At 40.9% G+C, this 22,940-nt stretch overlaps 1 protein-coding gene across 1 annotated transcript in view; it reads left to right on the top strand.

Annotated features, from left to right (window-relative positions):
- Nucleotides 1–930: 930 nt before the first annotated feature.
- The window catches only part of LOC126441768 (molybdenum cofactor biosynthesis protein 1-like), a 112,663-nt gene continuing 90,653 nt past the window's right edge, over nucleotides 931–22,940 (top strand). The window contains exon 1 of the mRNA XM_050090688.1: nucleotides 931–964. Coding sequence (XP_049946645.1) covers nucleotides 931–964 — 34 coding nt within the window. The remainder of the gene's footprint in view (nucleotides 965–22,940) is intronic.

The following is a 22,940-nucleotide window of genomic DNA, read 5'->3' on the forward strand; positions in this document are numbered from 1 at the left end:
ATCGTCAACAGATGTCTGTGTTGTAATGGTGACACAGATGACAACCAAAGGGGTCCTGTTATGAAAAGAAATGGCACAGTAGACCATCAGTCCTCGTTTGGCTGTATGGCAGCCAGCAGCCAGGTTGGTATCGCACTGCTATCTGGTGTGTCCCCAGGCACGTCCCTGGTCTGGAATTGCATTGACTGGAATATAATTGGCTTCAGTGATGAATCCCACTATGAACTGAGCCCCAATGATCAGCACAGATGTGTCTGAAGACCCCCCAGACGGTGGGATACCACCTTGAATGTCACATCCCATACGGTCCAACTACCAGGACTGATGATCTGGGGTGCGATTTCTTTTCATAACAGATCCCTTTTGGTCAACAGACGACTATGCTGTAGGGGTGACATGGATGTCACCCCTACAGCATAGTTGTCTGTTGACAGTACTGCACATCCTATTTTGTTTCCCTTCTTGGCAAGCCTTACATTGCTTACATTTCAGCAAGATAAAGCCTGTCCGCACACAGCTTGTCCTCATGCTTGTCAAACCCTACCTTGGCCAGCAAAGTTGCTGTATCTCTCCCCAATTGAGAATGTAAGGAGCATTATGGGCAGGCCGTTAGACCACCTCGGGATTTTGACTATCTACAGTGACATTTGAATAGAATTTGGCATGATGTCCCTCTGTTGGACATCCAACAACTCTATCAGCCAGAGCCAAGCTTGTATAAGGGCCAGAGGTGGACCATCTCATCCAATTTGTGATGCTCTTTCTCTTGAATAAATCATCCAGTTTTTCTGAAACTGTAATTATTTTTCTGTCTTCACATGTATGTCACATTTACTGATTTCAGCCCTATTTGGTATTTGGATAATTCCTTCAGTACCTAAGTGTTTTTTTGAGTATATAATATCTGACAGTTTCTTTTTTTTTTTCAGTATGCTTGTCTGCTGCACATTGCCTGCTCTAACTGGTGAGTAGCAATCTGTCCTATTACATATTGTTAGAATTAACTTTTGACACTCAATATTTATGATGCAAGCAAACTGTTATTGCCACTTGACATGATGGTGAATGGTACTCTGTTAGCCATTGGCACAAATGGATTGACATGATAAAACAAGGGTCCACAGCTTTTACAAACTTTTTGGATGTGATAAATACTGCTTACTGCTGACAATACTTTTGTTAATTACAATATTGATCGTTTGTTATTTTCAAGCATACGTGTCAGGTGCTACGACACCTTTGAACTACTGCAAATGGACAAAGATGACCAGACTCATTTCTCTTCAGTAGAAACAACTATCGACAAGAGAAGAAACTTGATGTCATTCAAATCTACTTTTTCATTGGTAGAGATCTTTCACTCATGGGATTAGCAGCAGAGATTAAAAAGAAGCAGCAGCAAACAGATCCAAGGCATCCATTGTTTGGAACTCATGTTCTTCCATCACAACTCCTTATAATAGTATCAGCTCTGGAGAACTAAGTCCCGATTCATTTTCTTGTAACAAAATAGACTGTCATTACCTAGCAGTTAAAAATGGGAAGCTTTACATGAATGTCCTACATGCAGTTTTTTTATACTTGTGCTCTTTGAGTTCCTGTCCTAGAATACATTAAAATAAAATATTAAAAAATGTGTAAATTAATCTTTGAAACAATCCAAACCTTTCAATGGAAACCAGGAAAGACTTAGAAACATTATAATTTAAAAAAAAAATCTAGGAAAGGTAATGTAAGGAACAATCAGGGAAAGTCTGCTGTACCCTTCCTGTTGTGTACTGTGTTATTGTTATTCTTAATTTTTTAAAATTTGATAATGGCCATTAAAGACCACGCAGAATAGCAATTGCACATTACTAGAAGCTGCCTTTGCATTCTTCCTCCAACAGCCCGTTGTATTTGCTCAGTGTAGAAGCCTTTAAAGTTGTAACTCTGGTCGGTCTGAGATGCCGCTTAGATTTAATCTAGTCTGCCAAAGATCCCTTTGTCATTCCCCTGTAGTACGTCAGAAACTTTAGGGTTGTTTCCAAGAGTATTAAAAATCTGTTTTGTCAACCTGACCTTAAAACTTTAGTCTTCCTGACTCGACAGGTGCAGGCAGTATTTCTCGATTTCTGAACAGCTTTTGACTTAGTGCCAGATCGATGCTTATTATCAAAATTGCTACCGTGAGGGGTATCGAGTGAAATTTGTCACTGGAATTGAGGATATTTTGGTAGGAATGACTTAAATGTTATCTTGGCTGGGGAGTCATCATCTGATGTAGAAATAACCTCAGATGTGTCACAGAGAGGTATGTTCATGTACATTAATGACTTTGCAGACAATATTAATAGTAAAGCACTCTTTTCACAGATAGTGCATTGATCTAGAATAAAGTACAGTCTGAAAGAAATTGTACAAACATTCGTCAGATCTTGATAATTTCAAACTTTCTTTTAAATGTTCAGACATGGAAAATCGTGCATTTTGCAAAATGAAGAAAACGCAGTGTGGTATGACTACAGTATCAGGATGTCTTGCTTGGATTAAGTCTATTCGTACAATTACCTGGGTGAAGCACTTTGTAGGGATATGAAATGAACAGTCATATGGGCCTACTCAGGGGTAAGGCAGGCGAAAGAGTGAGATTTTTTTTTGTAGAATACCATAGAAATGCAGTCATTCTACAAATCGTTTGTGTGATCCATCCTAGAATATTGCTCAAATGTGTGGGACCTGTATCAAAATGGATTAATGGGGAATTGAATGCATGCAGAGAAGGGCAGATCAAATGGTCACAGGTTTGTTTGACCCAAGGGAGAGTGTCACAGAGATGCTGAAATAACTGAATTGGCAGACGCTTCAGGATAAGATGTACACTATCCTAAGAAAGTATGCTTACCAAAAGACGACTCTAGGAATATGTTACAACCTTGTAACTATTGCTCCCATAGGAACCGTGAGGACAATATTAGATTAATTACAGCATGCAGAGAAAGATTTAAATGGTCTTGAAACATGAACAAGCTTTAATATCTGGTACAGTGAGATGTACCCTCTGTCATACTCTTCATAGTGGTTTTCAGAGTGTGGATGAACATGTAGATAGCATCATCAAGAACGCAATCAATGTGTATCTGAAACTTGAGCTTCTCCTAGTGTGTAGTGTCACAAACGTTTTGACATTATTATACATACTTCTGCCACTGGGGCAATCATAGGTAATGACTAATTTGGCAGTAATATGCAGTGCTAGATTTGTTAAAAGAAAAAAAATAGACTTCTTAACATGTATTTATGGTAAGTAGCACTCTATCATTTCCTATATTTCTAAGTTCCTACCGAGAGTTTCCATAGTTTGATTTAGACTTCTGAAAAAGTTATAACACTTTTCTGGGCTTTTTAAAAGTGTGAATACAACATTTGCATCTTACCGCTTCAACTAGAGCAAAAGTTCTATTGTACCACATCTCAAAATCTTTGGGTCCAATTTTTTTCGTCATCAGCGGTAGTATACTGTCACAAATCAAGCCTTGGTTATGTGTATTGTTAGATTTTGTTTATTATTATTTATGTGGGGTGCATGAGCAATGCAGCTGACTGGGATTCACCTGCTGCAAGTCATAGACTGACCGCTGCTGTGTTCACTGCCTGGGTCAAAGGTGCTGAAAGGATGTTCTCATTGATGCTATGGAGACACTGTTCTGTGTTTTATTTTAACAACAATTATTGTCAGTTTTTTCTTGTTTTGTTTATAAGAAAGGAATGAGGACATCATTAGATCTTTTGAAGAGTACACAACATAAATCACAAAATGTTATTTCTGTATTAGCAAAAAATTGGACTACATTGTATGATAGAGATGAAAAAGAAACCGTGATTAAATTCTTTCTGTGTTAGATTCCTGAACCTGCCGATCTTTGAGAGAGAGGGGGGGGAGAGAGAGAGAGAGAGAGAGAGAGAGAGAGAGAGAGAGAGAGAGGGGGGGGGGGATGGGATTTAATTGTATCTCCCCATGCAGCCGTAGCATTTTGGCATGTCGTACATTGGTCAGATCATCAGTAGCTTGGAGGACTCGTATGTAGGGCATAAGCGACACACACACACACACACACACACACACACACACACACACACACACTTAATAATAGTCAAGAAAATTTGCAACCGCAAAATATTGCCTTGGTACAGGTCATAGAATCTAATATACAACACAGATATTTCAATATGCATATCCAGTTACTGGAATAGTGTTATTAAGAAAGCTGTTGAGAGACAGAAGTTTTTGCTTAAATTCTTATAATTTACACCAGATGATGTACAAAATAAACTCCAAATTACTGTAACAACATAGTGCACAAGGCACACATTCATTTTCTAATTACAACAATCATACCCCAAACTATAACAATTAAAATATTGAAGACCAGCATTTAATTTTAGCTGCTACAAAATTATGTCACAGGTAACAATTATTTAATTCACTTCTTAAACATAACAATTTAATTTAAAAAAGACAACAAATAACATTTTTAAGTACAATATTCAAGTTTAGCTGCTGCAAAGATGCATAACAATCATCTATATTTCAACATTCTTATAAAAAATACAACATAAAAAGGAAGACCTGATTGTAGATCATGGGTGGGCTACGTAAAATAAATGACAAAAATCAGCAGCTGTAAAAGGCAGATTTTTTTTTTTCAACTACAACCAATTCCTCCATTTTACAACAGCATAAATGAATGCAGCTCTTTTTCCCAAATTTGCTGCTTCAGAGTATTAGTGTCATAATGAAGTCTTTTAAGAATTAGGGGCACAAACAGATTAATAAATACAAACAAAATCAGGAATATTCAATTTGCTCGCGGCTACCAAATGAAAGAAGAAAGGGGGCTAGGGAGGAGAAAAAAGATCACGTAAGAAAGAAATAAACTGCTGATTGTTTGCATCATTCCTAGACTCAAAACCCTAAGCAAAAGAAACAGTGATGATAGCATTGATTTAAAATCATGTCAGAAAAGACGGCAGCTAATTCTAGGTGATGCTCCATAAAGCCATGGTCTCACGTTGTCAAACCCCTGCAGGATTGTTTGAGGGACAATGATTTGACACTGATTGTTAAGTCAAAAAGGCAATGCATCTTTGACTGAAGTAACAATCAAAAATATATTCTTTTAATGGAATATTTACATTGCAGTGTACTGATCTGAGAAACATACTGAAAAGAAACATGACTATGTTGAGAAATTTTCATTTTGTATTTTCTTATATTTGTAACCGCAGTACATGAAAAAAGTGACACTCGACATTTGAGTTAACTGAAAGATGAAAGATTAGGGTTTCATGCCCTGCCGATCCTTGTCCCCAAACAGGGACAGCCCGCAAACAGAATTCTACCAGCCAGCTTGGACTGAAAACATAACACACAAGGATCGTGCCCGTGAGTGTAGATGGCTCTCGGAATATCACGCAACACGGATACCCGAGGATGGTGTCTGTCAGAGCAGATTGCAGATGAAGCAGGAAGGCAGAGGGAACAAATTACAGACCTGCTCCATTTGACGATCAGTCTCAAGTAGCACTTTGTAAAAGCAACGACTAATGTCACCGAAATATGCGAGTAAGACAATGATGTCCGACTGTGCAAAGGACAACTCGGGAATTTCAGCAAACTTCTGGAAAAACCTGAAGAATTAAATTGACAGAAACCTGTTCTGGATTGGTAACTTACAAAATAAAACATTTTCAATCTCTGGACAAGTCACACACAAGAAAGATAATAGGCCTTTAAAAAAGAGGATACCATACAGTGTAAAGCTGAAACATGTAAATTAGTCTGGCCAATATGCTCTACACCTGAGCAAAAGTGTCAATGAAGTGGTGCACATTTTAGGAACTGTTAAAAAAGTGTCATTTTACTTCAATGAACACAGCAATGACAACCTGATCCTAGGAGAAAAGAGCTGATACACACTATTTATTTAAGAATGAACACTTCACCTCAACTTTTAACAGCACGGGACCATCAAAAATTGAAACAATAGAGCAACACAGAGGACACTACCACACAGCTGGGGGAGTGCACAGAGAGAGAGAGAGAGAGAGAGAGAGAGAGAGAGAGAGAGAGAGAGAGTTTAATGACCTACTTACTCACTTTTTACTGGCAACAAGATAAGAGTGCAGGTGGTGTCATATCAAAATTGTAGAAAACATACACGAGATAAAGTTTTAACAATAGCAAATTAACGTACTTGCTAGTGCTTATTTTTTGTTTTAAATATCTCTCTCAAATTGATCAGGTATTGGAAAAAGAAAGATAAATATTTTGAATTAAGACTTAAAACAGGATGGAAACAGGTACCATACTGGCCTGAATATAAGATACACCATTTCTACAAAAAATCTCCAAAAAAATTAGAGTATACAGCACACCCCATAAAAACTGGGACTTTTATGAATCATAGAAACCTCAACTGTAGTGCTTCTTCTTAAGTATGAAATGAAACAAAAATATCACTACAGTTTGTAAATCAATTGTTGTGTATGAGGTAGCAATGCAAACATTCTCTTTGTTGATATCCCATTTAGGTAGTGACTACAGAGGGATCCAGAAAAATGTAGACATTCTCTGATAGTTATTACCTTTGGAACAATGTGTTATATGGCTGCAATTTTGAGTGGTAGCATAAACCACTGTTTTCCCAACAGATCTTGTCATGTGGGTTTCCAGCAGATGACAATGCAGCACTGAATGAAGTACAACTATTGTTTGAGCAATGCAAGGCTGTACTGAAACAACAATTTATTGTATTTGGTATAAATTTTAAGCCGACAATACTGTTTAAAATGTGCACAAGGAAAGGTCCTCCGAACAAGAACATCAACCTCCAGGTTCCAGCACTGCTGTATTGCAACATTTTTGTAGATCATCTCAAAAATCTATGAAGCAGGATGTATGGGGAAGTGGGGTAAGCTGATCAAGTGCATGATAAATTCTGAAGACTGCAAAGTGGAAAGCGTACATTCCAAGATTATTTCACACTATGAATGAGGACAACTCGAATCGAAGGATGGAGCACTACGAGTGGTCTGAAGGCATGCTTCACGAAGATGAATGGTTTGCAGGGAAGGTTATCTGGCCTAATGAGGCACAATTCAACCTGAATGGTAATGTAAACTGTCATAGCTGCGTGTATTGGGCTGCTGAAAATCCTCATGTTCACATGGACAAACATGTTACTTCACTTGGTGTTAATGTGTGGTGTGGTCCGTCATAGTATTGTTTCTCTGACCCATTCTTCTTTGAAGGTACATAACTGGTGAGGTGTATCATATGCTGCAAACATTGATTTTATTAGCCATCCAAGAGGTGTTTGGAAACAAAAGATTTTTACCTACAAGACTACTCCGCCTCACCACCACAGAGATATCAGATTCTACTTAGATGAAAATTTACCTGGACGACGGATAAGTCGAAGAGGAGCTGTCAAGTGCCCACCAAGGTTACGGGACCTTACAATTCTCGACTTCTACCAATGGGGGACCTCAACAAACAAAGTTTACCAACAGAACCCAGCTACACTGAATGAGATATGAGAAACCATCAAGACATCCTGTGCAGCTACCACACTGGCAACACTGACAGCTGTACTTCAGTCAACAATTCAGCAACATTGATGTTGCTTGGCTGCTAACAGGTGTCACTTTGAACACACAAAATGATCTTCCTCCCATGCAAGAATTTTGACACTATGCCATTTTGTTCCATCAATATTGACTATCAAAGAGAGTCTACATTTTTCTGGACCCCTCTGTATTACCATTCTCACAGTTTCACTATTTTAGACAATGGGACAGGCACAATTTTTCTCTAACTAAAGAATATAATTTATTCTTCACCAATGAAGCACAACACTGAGAGAAAATTTTGGAATTCGGTACAGTTACGTTGCAAATTTCAAACTCACAGTTCTTCATCTAACAGATGTGCTTTTTAAAGGTACGGTTCAAGAAATGCTGCACATGCAATGCCCGGGATTGTAGTGACGGCACTGTACTTTAGGAGGAGAGTGACAAAAATACTGACAGTGATAAAAGAATGAATGTTAGTGAAGTTAAGAGTGTCTTACATGAAAACTGCAACTGAAAGCTTTGTTTTTGTGTGTAATTTATCTACAGTGTACTACAAAAAAAGTGGTTAAGGGTAAATCACATGTTGAAAAGCTTTTGTAAATGGGCAACTTGACAAATTATTTTTAATTAAGTTTCTCTCTTTTTCGAAATTAAAGGTGCAACTTATATTCAGTCCAATTCGATGTGTATATAATTTATGATAACTACGAACAGACTTTGAAATTTGCCTACATCACACCAGGTATACTTAACTTATTTCACTGACCCACACAGATGCTCATGTCCGGTGGAAGTCTCCTCTAGTTCCCCCACTTTTGGCCAGAAGCATTATTTCAGATATCACAATGTCATGACTCACAGCTTTGCACATATCGTACACTGTTAAGGCAGACACCGATACAGCAGTGAGAGCTTCCATCTCCACGCCCGTCTGCCCTCTACACTTTGCCGTGCCAGTTATAATCACACAGTTGAGAGCAGAGTCCAGTTCAATGTCCACAGCCTCAGAGGATAAAGATATATTATGACACAGAGGGATAAGGCTGGACGTCTGCTTGGCCCCCACAATTCCCGCCAGGCGAGCAACGCTAAGTACGTCACCTTTCTCGTACGAGTTTCATCAGTTCGGGTCCCACAAAAACCTTTGCTCGTGCTGTAGCAGTCTGTTCTGTCACCAGCTTCGAACCCACGTTGACCATTTTCGCCCTGCCGGTCCGGTCAACATGAGTCAGACTTCCGGACTGTGCTCCTGAACTGCAGAAACTGCAAGAGAAGACAGAGGGCTGTGCTCTGGGTGTTTGGCTTGTTAGGAGTCCTGCATTGCACATAATGCTTGGGGTACATGGAAGCAAAAGAAACTGTTTTCTAGATTCAGTCACTACACTCAAATTATGTGATAACAACTGAGACATCTGTGTATCCGACACAAACAGGGGCAAAATATTGGTATCTGAGAAGAAGTACTTTTGAAAATCTTGTTTCTGAAGGTTTAACAACTTCCAACTTTGTGCCTTCATGACATCACTACAGCCATCAAGTTCAGTGCCACCTGGAACAAAAATACAAGCTGTAACAAAGAACTCTTCATAATCTGAAAATAGGTTAACTACAAAAGAATTTTTAAGCATTCGTGTTGAAACATCCCTGATTAATTCCTTTACTGGATTTTGGGTAATTTACCGAAGCCACCAAACAGTTAATTATTATGATATATGACGGTATACTTAATGGATGAAAGGCTATTGGTTGTTCTGCGAATGCGGCTGTTCTGAGACAGAATAGCTAATGATTGAAAGTTTGTCTATTATTAAGTATCACAAAGGTTGCGATGTACAACTGATATATATTTCCTACTAACACACAAATTCTGAGGCAGTTGCTACCTTTGCCTTACACGTCTAATTGCGGTTATTTCTTTTTATTGATTGCTTAATTTCAGTACTTTGTCACACGCAATGCTGATGGTTAACATTCACAACAATCCTCACTGCAATCCATGGTTGTTGCTGGCCGATGTGGTTGATGCGAAACACGTAATTCGGCACTTGTCACTTTCTGTTTCATATCACTCGCGAATCGGCATTAGTGAGAGTCAACCCCACGATGATCAGGGGGACGTGCTCACTCGTCATACTCCAGTGAGTTTTACCGTTTACAACTCACTCGACCACCATTCTTGCCTGTCATTCCCGCACTACTTCTCACTCGACACTCTACCATACTACTGCGCACTCAGCACTAGTCTCACTGCCTACTACAGTGCTCGACAATCGACTCCTGTCCGCTATCGACCTGGGCGTCAGATACTAGCATCTATGTTTGTGGGATCACGGATCCCTTACAGTGTTCAAGACAAGTTCTTTGAACCTTAATGATCTGTGATGATTCTTTTCTTTCCTAAGCTAAGGTCGAAAATCTGTTTTGTCTGCAGAAGTGTGCAATATGAATATTACACAAAGTTGATAGGAACATCTCACATAAATCTCCTCAGTGGCTGTAGATTTCACAATCTTGCAGGAGTGGATACAAGGGGAGGTCGTGGCAATGGTGATAACTACCACCCACTTCCCAAACAACATATTATACTGGGGTGCACTTAAGAAGGCAGCAGTGTGGTGCATTCTGTGCAGAAAGAGATGGGGAATGCTTTATGGTGCTGTCTGTGTGTTCTCTCTCTCTCTCTCTCTCTCTCTCTCTCTCTCTCTCTCTCTCTCTTTCTCTCTGTCCCACGACTCACATTTCAGCCACTTCCAACCCTCGTATCTGGCACAGGCCACTGTGTCTGCTTCTGACTCTGCCTAGTAGAAATTATGCGGTCGGAAAGCTATCGCTGTTGCTTTCTAATGTAATACTTGTCATGTTTCCTTTATGCCAGCCGTTGTGAACACTAATTACTAAGTAACCTCACCATACCTAAATGCCTTGTATCGTACACGCACCCCAAAATGCACACTACAGACAGATGTGGCAGAATGACACGATGTCTTTATATTTTTTACTTCACCAATTTCCAAATGCACACATAACTTTTGGAGAAGGAGGTAGCGTGGAAACAGAAGTGTGTCAAAAATGCCAAGTTCTTCCAGCAATGACAAGCTACATTTAATAAACGACACTTTTCAGTTGCTCGTACTAGGGTCTGCCCACAAGGACATGCTTTTGGTCTGATTGACAACATTCCAGCCGGGTAAAGCTGCACACCACTGGGTTGAACATACCAGCTGTCAACAGATCCGATACAACAACAACAGAAAGAATGACTTCCCGAACACAGTTGGAAATCACTGATAGAAACAGTATTCCCCTCATTCACATGTGTTTGCAGACCGCTGTTCAGTCATAATGTTTATTGAAATAATGATGGTGAGCACACACTCTGACAGAGTTCAACTTGGTTGGTACGTGATTGTTCAGCTTTTTCCTTCTTTCCTCCTCCCTTTTCTCTTCCCAAAATCTTTTCATTCTTAGACTGTGTTCTTGTTTCCTTTGATATGTACATATTTTCTCTGTTTTCTTCCTTCCCTTTACTTCAAGTTTTATGTTCATAATTTTGTTTCTGAATTTGTCTCTTTCATTCATCATTTCCATTCTGATTCCTGCTTGTTTGTAGCCTTCTTCTATTTCTTGAAACCAACTGGTTTTTTTTGATTAAGGCATTTACTACATCCTAAATCCCTTTGTGAATCTGTCGCTATTCATTGTGTGTATGTGTCCACAGAATGTTAGTCGGTGTTTTCTGATTGTGACTGAGTCTGCCTCTGTGTTCATATAATTCTCTGGTTGATCTCTTCATCCATCTCTGTGCACTGCTCCAAAAAATTTTCTGAGGATTTTGCATTGTATTCTTTCTGCTTTGTGGTGCCTGGTCCTCAGATTGTGGTCATTTCTGATGCGAAGAGTTCTTCTGATACTATAACTGTATTGTAGTGCATGTGTTTGCCTTGTACTGAAATGTTTCTTTTATTATAGTGTGTCCATGTCAGTTTGTACACTTTCTGAAGTTCTTTTGTTTGTTCTATGTTTTCTTCCTTCTTTGATCCACCTATTTGTATTGTTACTATTATATTGAATAATTTAATATATTTTTGTGTATTTATTATTGTTATTAAAATTGTAGATGTCTGTCGTATGCTAACAGCGAGGTTGCTAGCGAGTTGCATTTTTGAGGGAAGCTGGGCGGGGGGGGGGGGGTGGAAACAATAACAAACCGTCACTCCCCCCCCCCCAAATAACTAAACCCTGGATGCCAATACATTTGCTCTGTATAGGTGTTTGTGTCCAGAAGTAAGAGTCAATTTAGCAAAAAAAAAAAAAAGCAAAGGAAAGCTTCATGTTCTGGCCCACATCAAAACCGTATGACCAACCACAGTGTAATCCTCTGCAATGGCATCACTGAAAGCAGAAAGGAGGGGGGGGGGGCGTCAGCACACCCTGTTCTGGTCACTGCCAGCTTTCTTGACCTCAGAGTCACTACACCTCAGTCCAACAGTTCCTCAATGGGCATCACAAGGCTTGGTGCACCTCGTTCCAGTCCTCCCACCAAGGAAAACCACAGGAAGTACTACGGGTGAGTCACAGCTGAGCAGCTGCCTTCCCCCTGTACCTGCAGTAGCTGCGAGCGAGAGGAAATTTGTGTTACACATATGCTAAAACTGGCGTAGATGCCACAGGACACTCTTTGGAGTGTCACTAACAAGCACACGCTGCTACACACTTGACAGTGCTAGGTGGCCAATAGTTCTGGCTCAAAGTTCCTGCAACTGTGGTTGGAACTTCCCCAGTGTGACTCTCCCATTCTTTAATAGGGTATTTCAGTGTCCGGGGCACGTTCACATTGGACAACACTGTCCAGTACAGGCTGCTGTCTTCCACCCGTGCTCTCTTGCACTGTGCATTGCATCTTGCACAAGTGAGTCATAAGGACTCCCCTCTTCTTTATGTACACTAAAAAAGCAAAATTGTCGTTTCAGACGAAAAAGTAAAATTGTCTCATATCCACATTCTATCCTTAAAAGTATCCTTATGTCTGGGAGATGGCAGATCCACCGAGCAGATCCCACCCGACGACCCGTAGCAAGACTGCAGCACAAGAGGCAGGAGTGCCATCTGTTCCCTTCAACGTCTTGCTTTGCCACCTATCAGTAAGTGATGAACCAGCTAAATCTGAACTTCGCTGCCACAAATCAAGAAGCAATGGCTCGGAGACAGCATGAGCTCATTGTCCAACTGATGGGTGGAAGCAACACAACAGCAACAGCAACACCAACACCAGTCACACCACCAGTGAATACACTAGAGGCCCTCAATATCACCGCAGTAGTCGTCGAGCTGGAAGTGAGAGCTCCGTGGAACAAAGATGGACCTTGGAAGCTGGTGGGTCCAAAATGCAATCAGGAGCAACATACATGAACAACTGAGCCTACTGACTCACACGGCAAATGCAGCGTGCTTTTACCAACACCAGTTCCGAGCATCGGTAATATGAGGGACCATACAAACAATTCTGCAGCACCTCAACTACATAACACTACCCCTGCCGCTACGCAGAACACTACACCGACTGGCTTCCGACTGGTCATAATACACAATTACACTTGCCTCGGCAAGCTAAACAAGACATTTGTAGAATGTCACTCCCCACCATATACCAAACACAAAACTCACAAGGGACCATGTATCACTGTATGTATGCAACAAAACAGATTGCACAAATCTCCTGAAATTCGTCAAAGCTGGGGGAATTGAGTATCATAAATATAGCACCCAAGGGGGGAAAACTCGAATGTACATCGTGAAAGGAGTTGACACCACAACCCTCAATGACATTCTTCATGGTATAATCACAGCTCTCAGCTGGGACTGTGAGAGCATGAGATGAATTCTGGGATTTGTGACACACAGACTGCAGCCAAACTATTTAGTGGAGTTGGATGACACAGCTTACTCCTGCAACTTTCTGACGCAGATGCTCCTGCTTCACATGGTCATAGTAGAAATATACACACCTCCGTGTGTCCCCCAACAGTGCCACCACTGCCAGCAGTTTGGCCGTGCGGCACCCGATGTGATCTGGCACACGGTGCCGCAAATGCACTGGTAACCGTGTAGCATGACACTTTAAACTTGGTACAACTATCAAATGTACCAAATGTGGAGGGGTCCATGTGCAAACTACAGATGGTGTGCAGCATACAAAGAAGCTCTAAGGTGCAAAAGTGCCAAAGACAGACAAGTGGTAACCAGAACAGCTCCAAGACACTTCCCACCCCCCAACCAGTAAGGTGTGGAATCTCTTTTACTGGCATTGTCAGTGGAAGTGGATGAACTGAGGATGCACAGAGCTCCACAAACTCATGGCACACTCCCACAACAACAGAACCACAACCCACACATGCAATGCTAGAAACTGCCCCTATACTGATGACAACACTGCCGGTCTCAGACAACACCAAGTCAACTCTGTCTGGGCCAGATTGTGACACTCGTGATATCACAGAAGACACACCCAAACTAGGACAACCACAAACACACGAAATGAAACGGAGGTACCCAAAAAACAAAAGAGGGGACACTATCACACCACAACAAATACACCAACAACAGACCAGACAAACATAGGAACACATTCAAAGGAATAATGTAACCGTAACTCACACTCTTGCCCCCCTCACCACAGCAATAACACAGGTGACCCCAGATGAAATACGAACCATGAATAACACACAAGCCAGCCCATCCAGTACACCAACATAAGGACCAGCAGCCACCAACACCACCGCCAACACTTTGGCTGACATAACAAACATTCTCACCACAATCAGAGGCATAGTGGAGACACTATTCCCCACTCACGTGGCTTAAGATCCTCTTGAGGCTCTTCATCGTAACACATGCACAAACTCAAGACGGCTACACCCAGCCATTGCATGGCTGCTATACAAACTGCTATCACCACACTGCCCACACTCTTCCATAGATAATGCACCACAAAACACAAACAACAGTACTTTGACCCAGATGCTATTCTGGAATGCAGATGGGATTGGCAACAAAAGGGCAGAGGTAGCTCCATTTATGGAGGAGAAGGGAATCTGGATTGCTCTCATGAACGAAGCTGAGCTCCAGTCACACAAACAACTACTCTTTCCAAGATATTACATTTACTGTACTGACCACCTGAAGGCACAACTGTGGGTGGAACAGCAATCATCATATATTGAGACAAAGAATACACAAATATTAAGATCCCTGAACCTGAAAGACTAGAAGCCACAGCTGTTAGGGTCAAGTCAGCTGAGTGAACACTTCATTGATATCGATATACAATTGATGTGGTAACATCATAACAAGCGATATCAGCACAATACTCAACATAGCATAGTGACCAATAGCCACTGGTGATCTTAATGCTAAACACTCTGCTTGGAACTAACAAAGATCAAACACCAATAGCAAAAAAACTATGCGAACATGCACTGCGCCCAAACTACATTACACTAGTGCCAGCTGAGGTGACACTTAAAACAGGGAACAGAGACTAGATGTGATAGACATTAGATGTGATAGGCATTATAGTCACAATCAACATTGAAATTATACATGATTTGGCCTCACCAAACACCTGTAATACTTTACTCGGAAGAAACACAGCAGTATGATGAATCTCACAGGATACTGAGCTACAAGCGTGTGAATTGGGCATTGTTCAAGGAAATGCTTGAAAAGTCGTATCCCACAAATTCCCAAAATTACACAAAGCAGGAATCTTGTTGAAGCTGTCAAAGCCCTTACCACCGTAGTTCAGGATGCAATAGCATTTACCATTACAGTACTTATACCACAAGAATGCTCATTGGCCCTGCTCCCAGAAATACAGGGGCCGATGTCAATGAGAGATCATCTCGGGAGATACTGGCTGTACAAACAGCATATTAGCAGGCTCCAGGGGATCATACAGGCTAAATTAAAACTTTTAAAACCACAAACTGGGACAATACACTCGCAGGGCTGCACACCACATGACCTGGAGTGTGGCAAATAGCTGTCCACTCCACCAAGAAGAAATACTACACACCAAGTTTACAAATACCTTACAGACCAGCATACTCCATGGAGGAGAAGCATGAGCCGATGACCAGAACACTAGCAACATCATTCACACTGAATCAGGCTCTTTCCAATCCAGCACTGCTACTTGAAATGGACCAGGAGGTTACATGGCTTGTAACCCAGCCCAAGTGCAATGTAACAATACATACTGCTACACATGAAATTACACAGGCTATTAAGCACAAAACAGCTAGAAAAGCTCCTGGTCCCAATCACTTTCAAAACCGTGTCACCAAGGAGTTCACGAATAAAGCTATAGAGCATCTCACACACATGACGAATACCATTCTACAACATCAACACTTCCCTGTCCTGATGTTCAGGAAGCCAGGGAAATACCACTCCCTACCACAAAATTACGGAGCCGTTAGCCTGCTGAGCTCCCTGAATAAGATTGTTGAGAAGATGATTCTCAAACATCTTACTATGCACTGCATCACCAATGACTCGCTGAGACTGGAGCAATTTGGATTCAGCAATCACCACTCCACAACACAACAACTCCTCCGTGTAGTAGAACATATTACACACACCCCCAACACCAACAAAGCTACAGGAGCACTGTTCCTGGTCTTCAGTCATCAACGGCACAATCGTCTCATTCGCAAAATCTGCACTGCTAGTCTCTCCGATGAGCTCATACATCTTACACACTCATATCTCACCCACAGAAGCTTCAACACCGATGTTCAGGGCAAACAGTCAACACAACACAGTATACAAGTGGGAGTACCCCAAGGCAGCATCCAAGGGCCCCTCTTGTTTAATCTCTACGTCAATGACTTTCCAACTGAACAAAACACAATGGCAACCATCTACGCAGATGACACTACCATCCTAGTGCAAGACTGGAAACCATCAGGCATAGTTCGCAACGGCAAACAAAACTGCCTAGCTGGAACGACAGTGTGTTAAAGCAAATGCTGACAAGTGTGAAGCAGTTCTGTTCACTGACAAACCATAACAACTGCACAAACATTACGTGTTCTGGCATACCCACAAGCTCTGGAATGAAAATTAAGATCGCAGGAGCAAAGAAGGCAGTGAACACACCGTCAGCCAATAGCCCACTGGCAAGGACCACACCACGACGGAAGCAGGCCCCTAGACAAAGAGAATATAAGTGCCGCTCCTGCCAGCCTCGGCCACTCAGTATTTGGACAGGATTAGGACAGTATACGGACAGGCCTAGCGCAGAATGCTACAATAACAGTTATTAGTGATCCACAAGCTGTGTGTCAAACTTGCACGAACATTGTATATAGCAAAGGACTCACATTTATACTGCATGTCGCCTGTTGCTTGCGACACCATTGTAAATTCCAGGTTAAGCATTGTCAAGCTTCTTATTTGTAATAAAATCTATGAATGTTGTTTGCTTGAATTGTTGTATAGCATTTTGAGAATGCAGCATCCTTTAGGCACCCTATATGAGATGAGTGGGTAGGACCCCACGTTAAGACTGCAGACAAATAACACTACACACACGCCCAATATGTTTCAGTGTGAAAGCCAAATACTTCAGTGACAGGCCAACTGAGCAAATGCAAGGCTCAAACAGTGTTACTCTAAGCTCAACAGGTAAAGCACACTGAATGGGAGTGTATCGAGGTCCGTGTACATGATACTATACTGATTAGACCCATGATGATACATGCAGCTGCAGTCTGGGGTTACGTGGCTCTGACCGCCTGTGCCGCCTACAGGTGATACAGAACAAAGTGCACCACAGTCCACACACACTGTCGACCTTCACAGAGAATGCTGCCTTGAGACTCACACACAGATATTCAAAAAACTCACCACAGGACTGTACAGGAACTTGAGACACTCTGACAATCACTTCATTCTTAACCTGGGAAACTATGACCACAACCACGGGTGAAAACACAACTGCTGAAAAACGCTTCTATCTAGGGACAATTAATCACCTGTGGACAGCACAAGCTCACAGACAAAATAAACACTGGTGAATCCCTGCATTACAGCAAAACTAAATGGCATTGCCAGCTGCAAATATCTAGCTGACCAACTGACAATACGGGAAAGCAGTATTGCACACTAAACATAAACATATCCAACCAAACCTCTTTATGGCCAATTGACCACTCGTATAACGACCTTGGCATGTTACAAGTACAGATGCTGCAGGTGGCCCCGGAGACACTCAGGTGCACAGCCCAGGAGTACCCCTCCTCAATAGGACTGACACTCGTAAAGAGTGTTTTAAGCTGCGACAATGGTATCGAGCATCGCACGATACCCAAAACTAATGACAACCTCACCCTTGCAGACAGAAAGAAACTGCTACTGCTCTTACTATCTGTCCAGACTATTGCAGAAGTTCTTTGCCTTTGGTGCTTGCCTCGTCACTTTTCTCCCTCTGCCCTTAAAACTGCTACCTTCTGCTCACTTCCCGACCACTTCTATCGCCTCAAAGTGCCTGTAGTAGTGGGTAATCCTACGGACAACATCATGACCCCACATCCTGTGCACTTCTCAATTGTAACAAAGCAAACAGAGGTGATGGTAGAACTTCGGTGATGGTCACCATGTCAGTGTGGGTGTGGAGTAGCTTCGCCCTTTAAAGAAAAAGGCATTACCACGAATTGGACCTGGGTCCTCCACATAGCAGCAAGATATACTGACCTCTGAGCTGCTCAAATGGACAAGAGAGAATTTAGCATTAATTGCAATGCTTGCAACCATAACAATCACAATATAAATAATTTCCATAGAGAATATGCATTGAAGCTTAGGGTTAAGAAAACTGTTTTATATTCAGGTGCAACACCCTTTTAACATCTGCCAGCCAACATTAGGAGCAATCTGGAAATCCCCAAATATTCAAAATTGAAGTAAAAAATGTTTTATTAGCCAGTCCACCAATAATTTACCTGGATATGTGAATTTACCTACCTGTCCCACCTCAGATACACAACGCACAAACACTTTCTAACAGAAAACCATATTTAGCCATGCAACATATTCTCTAGGAGCAGACAGGAATGGTAGATGGTTTACTCCACGGAGGGAAGCTGGCAGCAGCTTTGGAATGCCTTTTGAAGTGGTGATTCCATCATAATAATAGCCTATGTGCAGGTACGGTTGGTTCTCCACGGAACAGAAACTACTGTACCGGTCCCAACGTGGCATTGACAGCATAAAGGGCATTGCACAGGAAGGAAGTATATGAATTTATCAGAATAAGTTTAGATGACAGTGTCCTGTGTAAAATTAAATGCCCATTTAGCATGAAGTATTAAATCAAGATAGTGGCAGAGCAGTTTAAGTAGCAGGGCATTGGCTTTTTGCAAGTAGTTGCTTCTCTGTATATTTATAAAAATAAAATGATGTAGAACTGATCCCCTTGAATAATGATTAATGTTAGCAGATTAGTAGTAAATGAAAATGGTTGTTAGTAGTTCAGTGGCACTTCTCACTTACTCGTTTTACACCCCTGAAGGCTCTCATCGATGATGGAGCTGTTGGAATATTACATGTGAATGAATGGCTGAACTCGATAATTTTCAAGGTATTCAGTATTCTTGTACAGTGCATTCAAAACAAAGTTATATAAAAATGAAGAGGGATGTGTACTTCATAAACTGGCTTGACAACAAGCACACAACAAAGCAGTGTGATGTAGCTTACTCAAGCACCTCAGTTTCGCAGGAGACCCTGAGGCAACAAGTACACACATCATGTTTGCTCACTGTTTTTTATTGCTTGTGCTCGAGCACAGTATGAAATGTATTAATTTTTATGGAGTCAGCTATCCGTCCAATTTCCTTCTCCAATCTTGGGCTGCTTCGCATCTCTAATTAATTTGTCATTAACAGGATGTTAATTGTAATATTCCCTTTAATGAACTCATTTTCAGCAAATTGCTAAGCTGGTAATCTTCCTTTCTGTATTGAATAATAATAGTAACTCTGACATTTACATGAAGAGGCATACCAGCAGCAGCAGTTAGCTGTCTTTTAAACTTCATTTGATGCATCCAGAACATTGGAGATATACTGCAACGTCAGTAGGACATATTTACTAAGAAAAATCATACACGACACACTTGCCTCCACTGAACGCATCCACACCCATTAATGTACAGGCAAAAATCCACAAAACCTAACATTCTAGAAGTGAAACAAAATGAATAATATTTTTCAAATACAGTGCTTAAAAAGTTTCACACTGCCCCCACAGCTTGCATACTTTGTTTTTAACCCATTTGTGGGCACATTTTTTGTAGCAGCCCTGTAAAGTTAATTGTTTTGGTATCATTTTAGAAGTGTCAACTACATTTAATTTTTGATTATTTTATTTTTGTGATTTAGGAGCAAAAAACTATAGTGGTAAGTATACTTGCCACTGTCTTTAGTAAGCTGTTATGAGTTACTACTACATGTGAAAAAAAGGAATTTTCTGTTTTTATTTGACTATCTATTTTACAATCCTAGAAACTTCATTTAACACTACATAAAGAAACCAGCTGAGACAAGTCACAATAGCATATATTGCAGAATGAAACAATGTGTTCTGTTGTAACAAGTGACAACAGCACTGATGTCATGACAAACAGACACCAGTTGTTTAGCATATTATCACAAAAGGTCAACCACATCCAGAGGAGGTAAAACATTTTCCCAAGAGCATAGTAAAACAACTAAATTAGTGGTAAGTATGGTCAGTTGGTGGTAAGTATCCTTTCTGCAGTCCAAAAAAGAAATTAATTTTGTGGTAAGTATATTCCCCTTGTATCATGGAAAAATTACTTTGGTAGTAAGCATACTTCCCAGTGGCCTTCAAAACAACATTATTTGGTGGCACATATATTTGCAACTGCTTCTGAAAGGAACAAGTGACATTTAATGACAATTAAAAGCTACATTTCATAACAGACAGAAAGTTCAGCTGGTGCAGCAAACTAACATCAGGTGCCAGGTGCATACAGAGCTCGTATGTTGTGTTCTCAGGAATACAGTAAAGAAATACAGTTGATGGTAAGTATACTCCCCACATCCTGTGAAATGGTTAAATCAGGAACTTCTCTCACAATATATCGAGTGAGGTGGCACAGTGGTGAGCTCACTGGACTCACATTCAGGGCGACTAACAGTTAAAGTCCATGCATTACTCTCCTGTGGCAACCTGTTCATCTCAGAGTAGCCCTTTCAACCTACAGCCTCAATTATCTGCTGGATGTATTCCAATCTCTGTTTTCCTCTACAGTTTTTGCTCTCTACAGCTCCATCAAGTCCACCCAGACTTGGGTTTCCTGAGCTTTCTTTAAATCAGTACAGGCAAATGCCGAGATGGTTTCTCTGAAAGGGCACAATAAATAGCCTTCCCATCCTTGAAACAATCAGAGTTTGTGCTCAGACACTAAAGACCTCAATGTTTATGGGACATTAAACACTTATCTTCCTTCATTTCTCCTTTCTCAATATTCTTTTGTCTACCAGAAATCACTAAGTACAACTGACTGTGTAATGTAGGTGAAAGCGAATCTGCACTCTCATTTACCTTAGCAGAGTGCACTGTGTCTCCATTCGTTAATGGGACAGTGTGACTCACGTGGGCCGTACAGTCTGTCGACCTGCTGCAAAGAGTCACTTAAGGCTTTTACTGGTCATGAGAGATATACTTAGCAGTAGCTGTGTTTCTTTACTGCATTTATGGGAATACATTGAACTACTTCTGCATGCTCCTGGCATCCAGTGATAGTCCGCTGCACCAGTTTACTTTCTTTTTGTTATGAAATATAGCTTTTAGGGCTGTGAGAAGTATACAGCCCACCAAATAACAGTGTTTTAATGGCTCTTGGAAAATATGCTTTCCATCAAAATAGTTTCTCAAAATGGTTTGGGAAGTACACTTACTGTATTTACCCGAATCTAAGCCGCACTCAAATCTAAGCCGCACCTGAAAAATGAGACTCGAAATCAAGGAAAAAAATTTTCTCGAATCTAAGCCGCACTTGAAATTTGTGCCTCGAAATTCAAGGGGGAGAAACGTTTTAGACCACATCTCCAAACCGAAACAAAGTTGGTCCATTGTAATATGAGACAATTTAGGTCGAATGAATGATGATGCAGCTACAGTAGTTTGGTGCGTGTGGTAAACTTAGCAGTTAAGCTTTACCACGTAGTCATTGCTATGCGTCAGGCTCTCTGTCCGTATTTATACTAGAGAGCCTTTTTCACGTGCTTCGTCTGGTTTGAATTGATTGCTTATTTTTCTTTGATCTGATAAGTGCCGTTCTCTTTGTTATAGGTGTTTCCGTCACTCTAAGCTCAAAATGCATTATCATACTGTGCCATGCATTGTTTGTCGCATTCTGATTATGCGTGTTTACAGCCTGTCACTGCTCGTGGGATGGCTTGCTTTTGCGCACGCTACCGCTGCTTACAATTAAAAAAAAAAAGAGAGGAATCGTCTCATCAGCGAAACAATGGCAAGAGACTGCTATTTGTTGTTTCTTACACTGCCGCTTTCTTTGATAATGATCAACAAGAACCATATAATAGACTGCATATGATAGATGTTCCAAACGAAAGTTTAGCGAAAAATTTTCTCCGTTTGAAAATTTTTGCAGACGCCTCTTTAGTGCATTACATTCTGCACAGAAATTAGAGCCATCTTAGGTTTAAAAACCTAGTCAGTTGCCGTGCTTCATTTCTGACTGTATCACTATTCAGCATAGGAATAATACCAATATAAACATGATATATATATTCTTCTGCGTTTGCTGTTGTCTCACTATAGTTTCGTAGTTTATTAGGAAGACAGGATTTACATGAGATAGCAGGAAAGACGTAGGAATACATGGCAAAATGTTTACATTCGTATTATTCTTATGGTGAAGAGAATACTGCATGTGATTCACAATTCATAAAAGTTGGTAATAACAACCATCTCTTGTCACAGGTAGGACAAAAATTCAGAATGTAGACTTGGCCATATTGACAAACATCCCAAACAGTCTTCCAGTCGGATTTTCGTAGCACATTGAAAGGCTGCAACATTCGGAGATGAATAATATGGAATTTGTATTTACTTCGTTGGATAAAGTATGAAAATGCAGTGGTCGAAACTTGGGGCAGAGAAAAAAGCTCATCTTCCACCCCCCAGACCCGTTTTTTTTTAATTTGTTTACTGACGCAGAGGTTTTGGCGCCAGTATTTATCTATGTGCCTGCAAAGCATGCCTGT

The sequence above is a fragment of the Schistocerca serialis genome, unplaced genomic scaffold (assembly GCF_023864345.2).
Source record: "Schistocerca serialis cubense isolate TAMUIC-IGC-003099 unplaced genomic scaffold, iqSchSeri2.2 HiC_scaffold_1370, whole genome shotgun sequence".
Lineage (NCBI taxonomy): Eukaryota > Metazoa > Arthropoda > Insecta > Orthoptera > Acrididae > Schistocerca > Schistocerca serialis.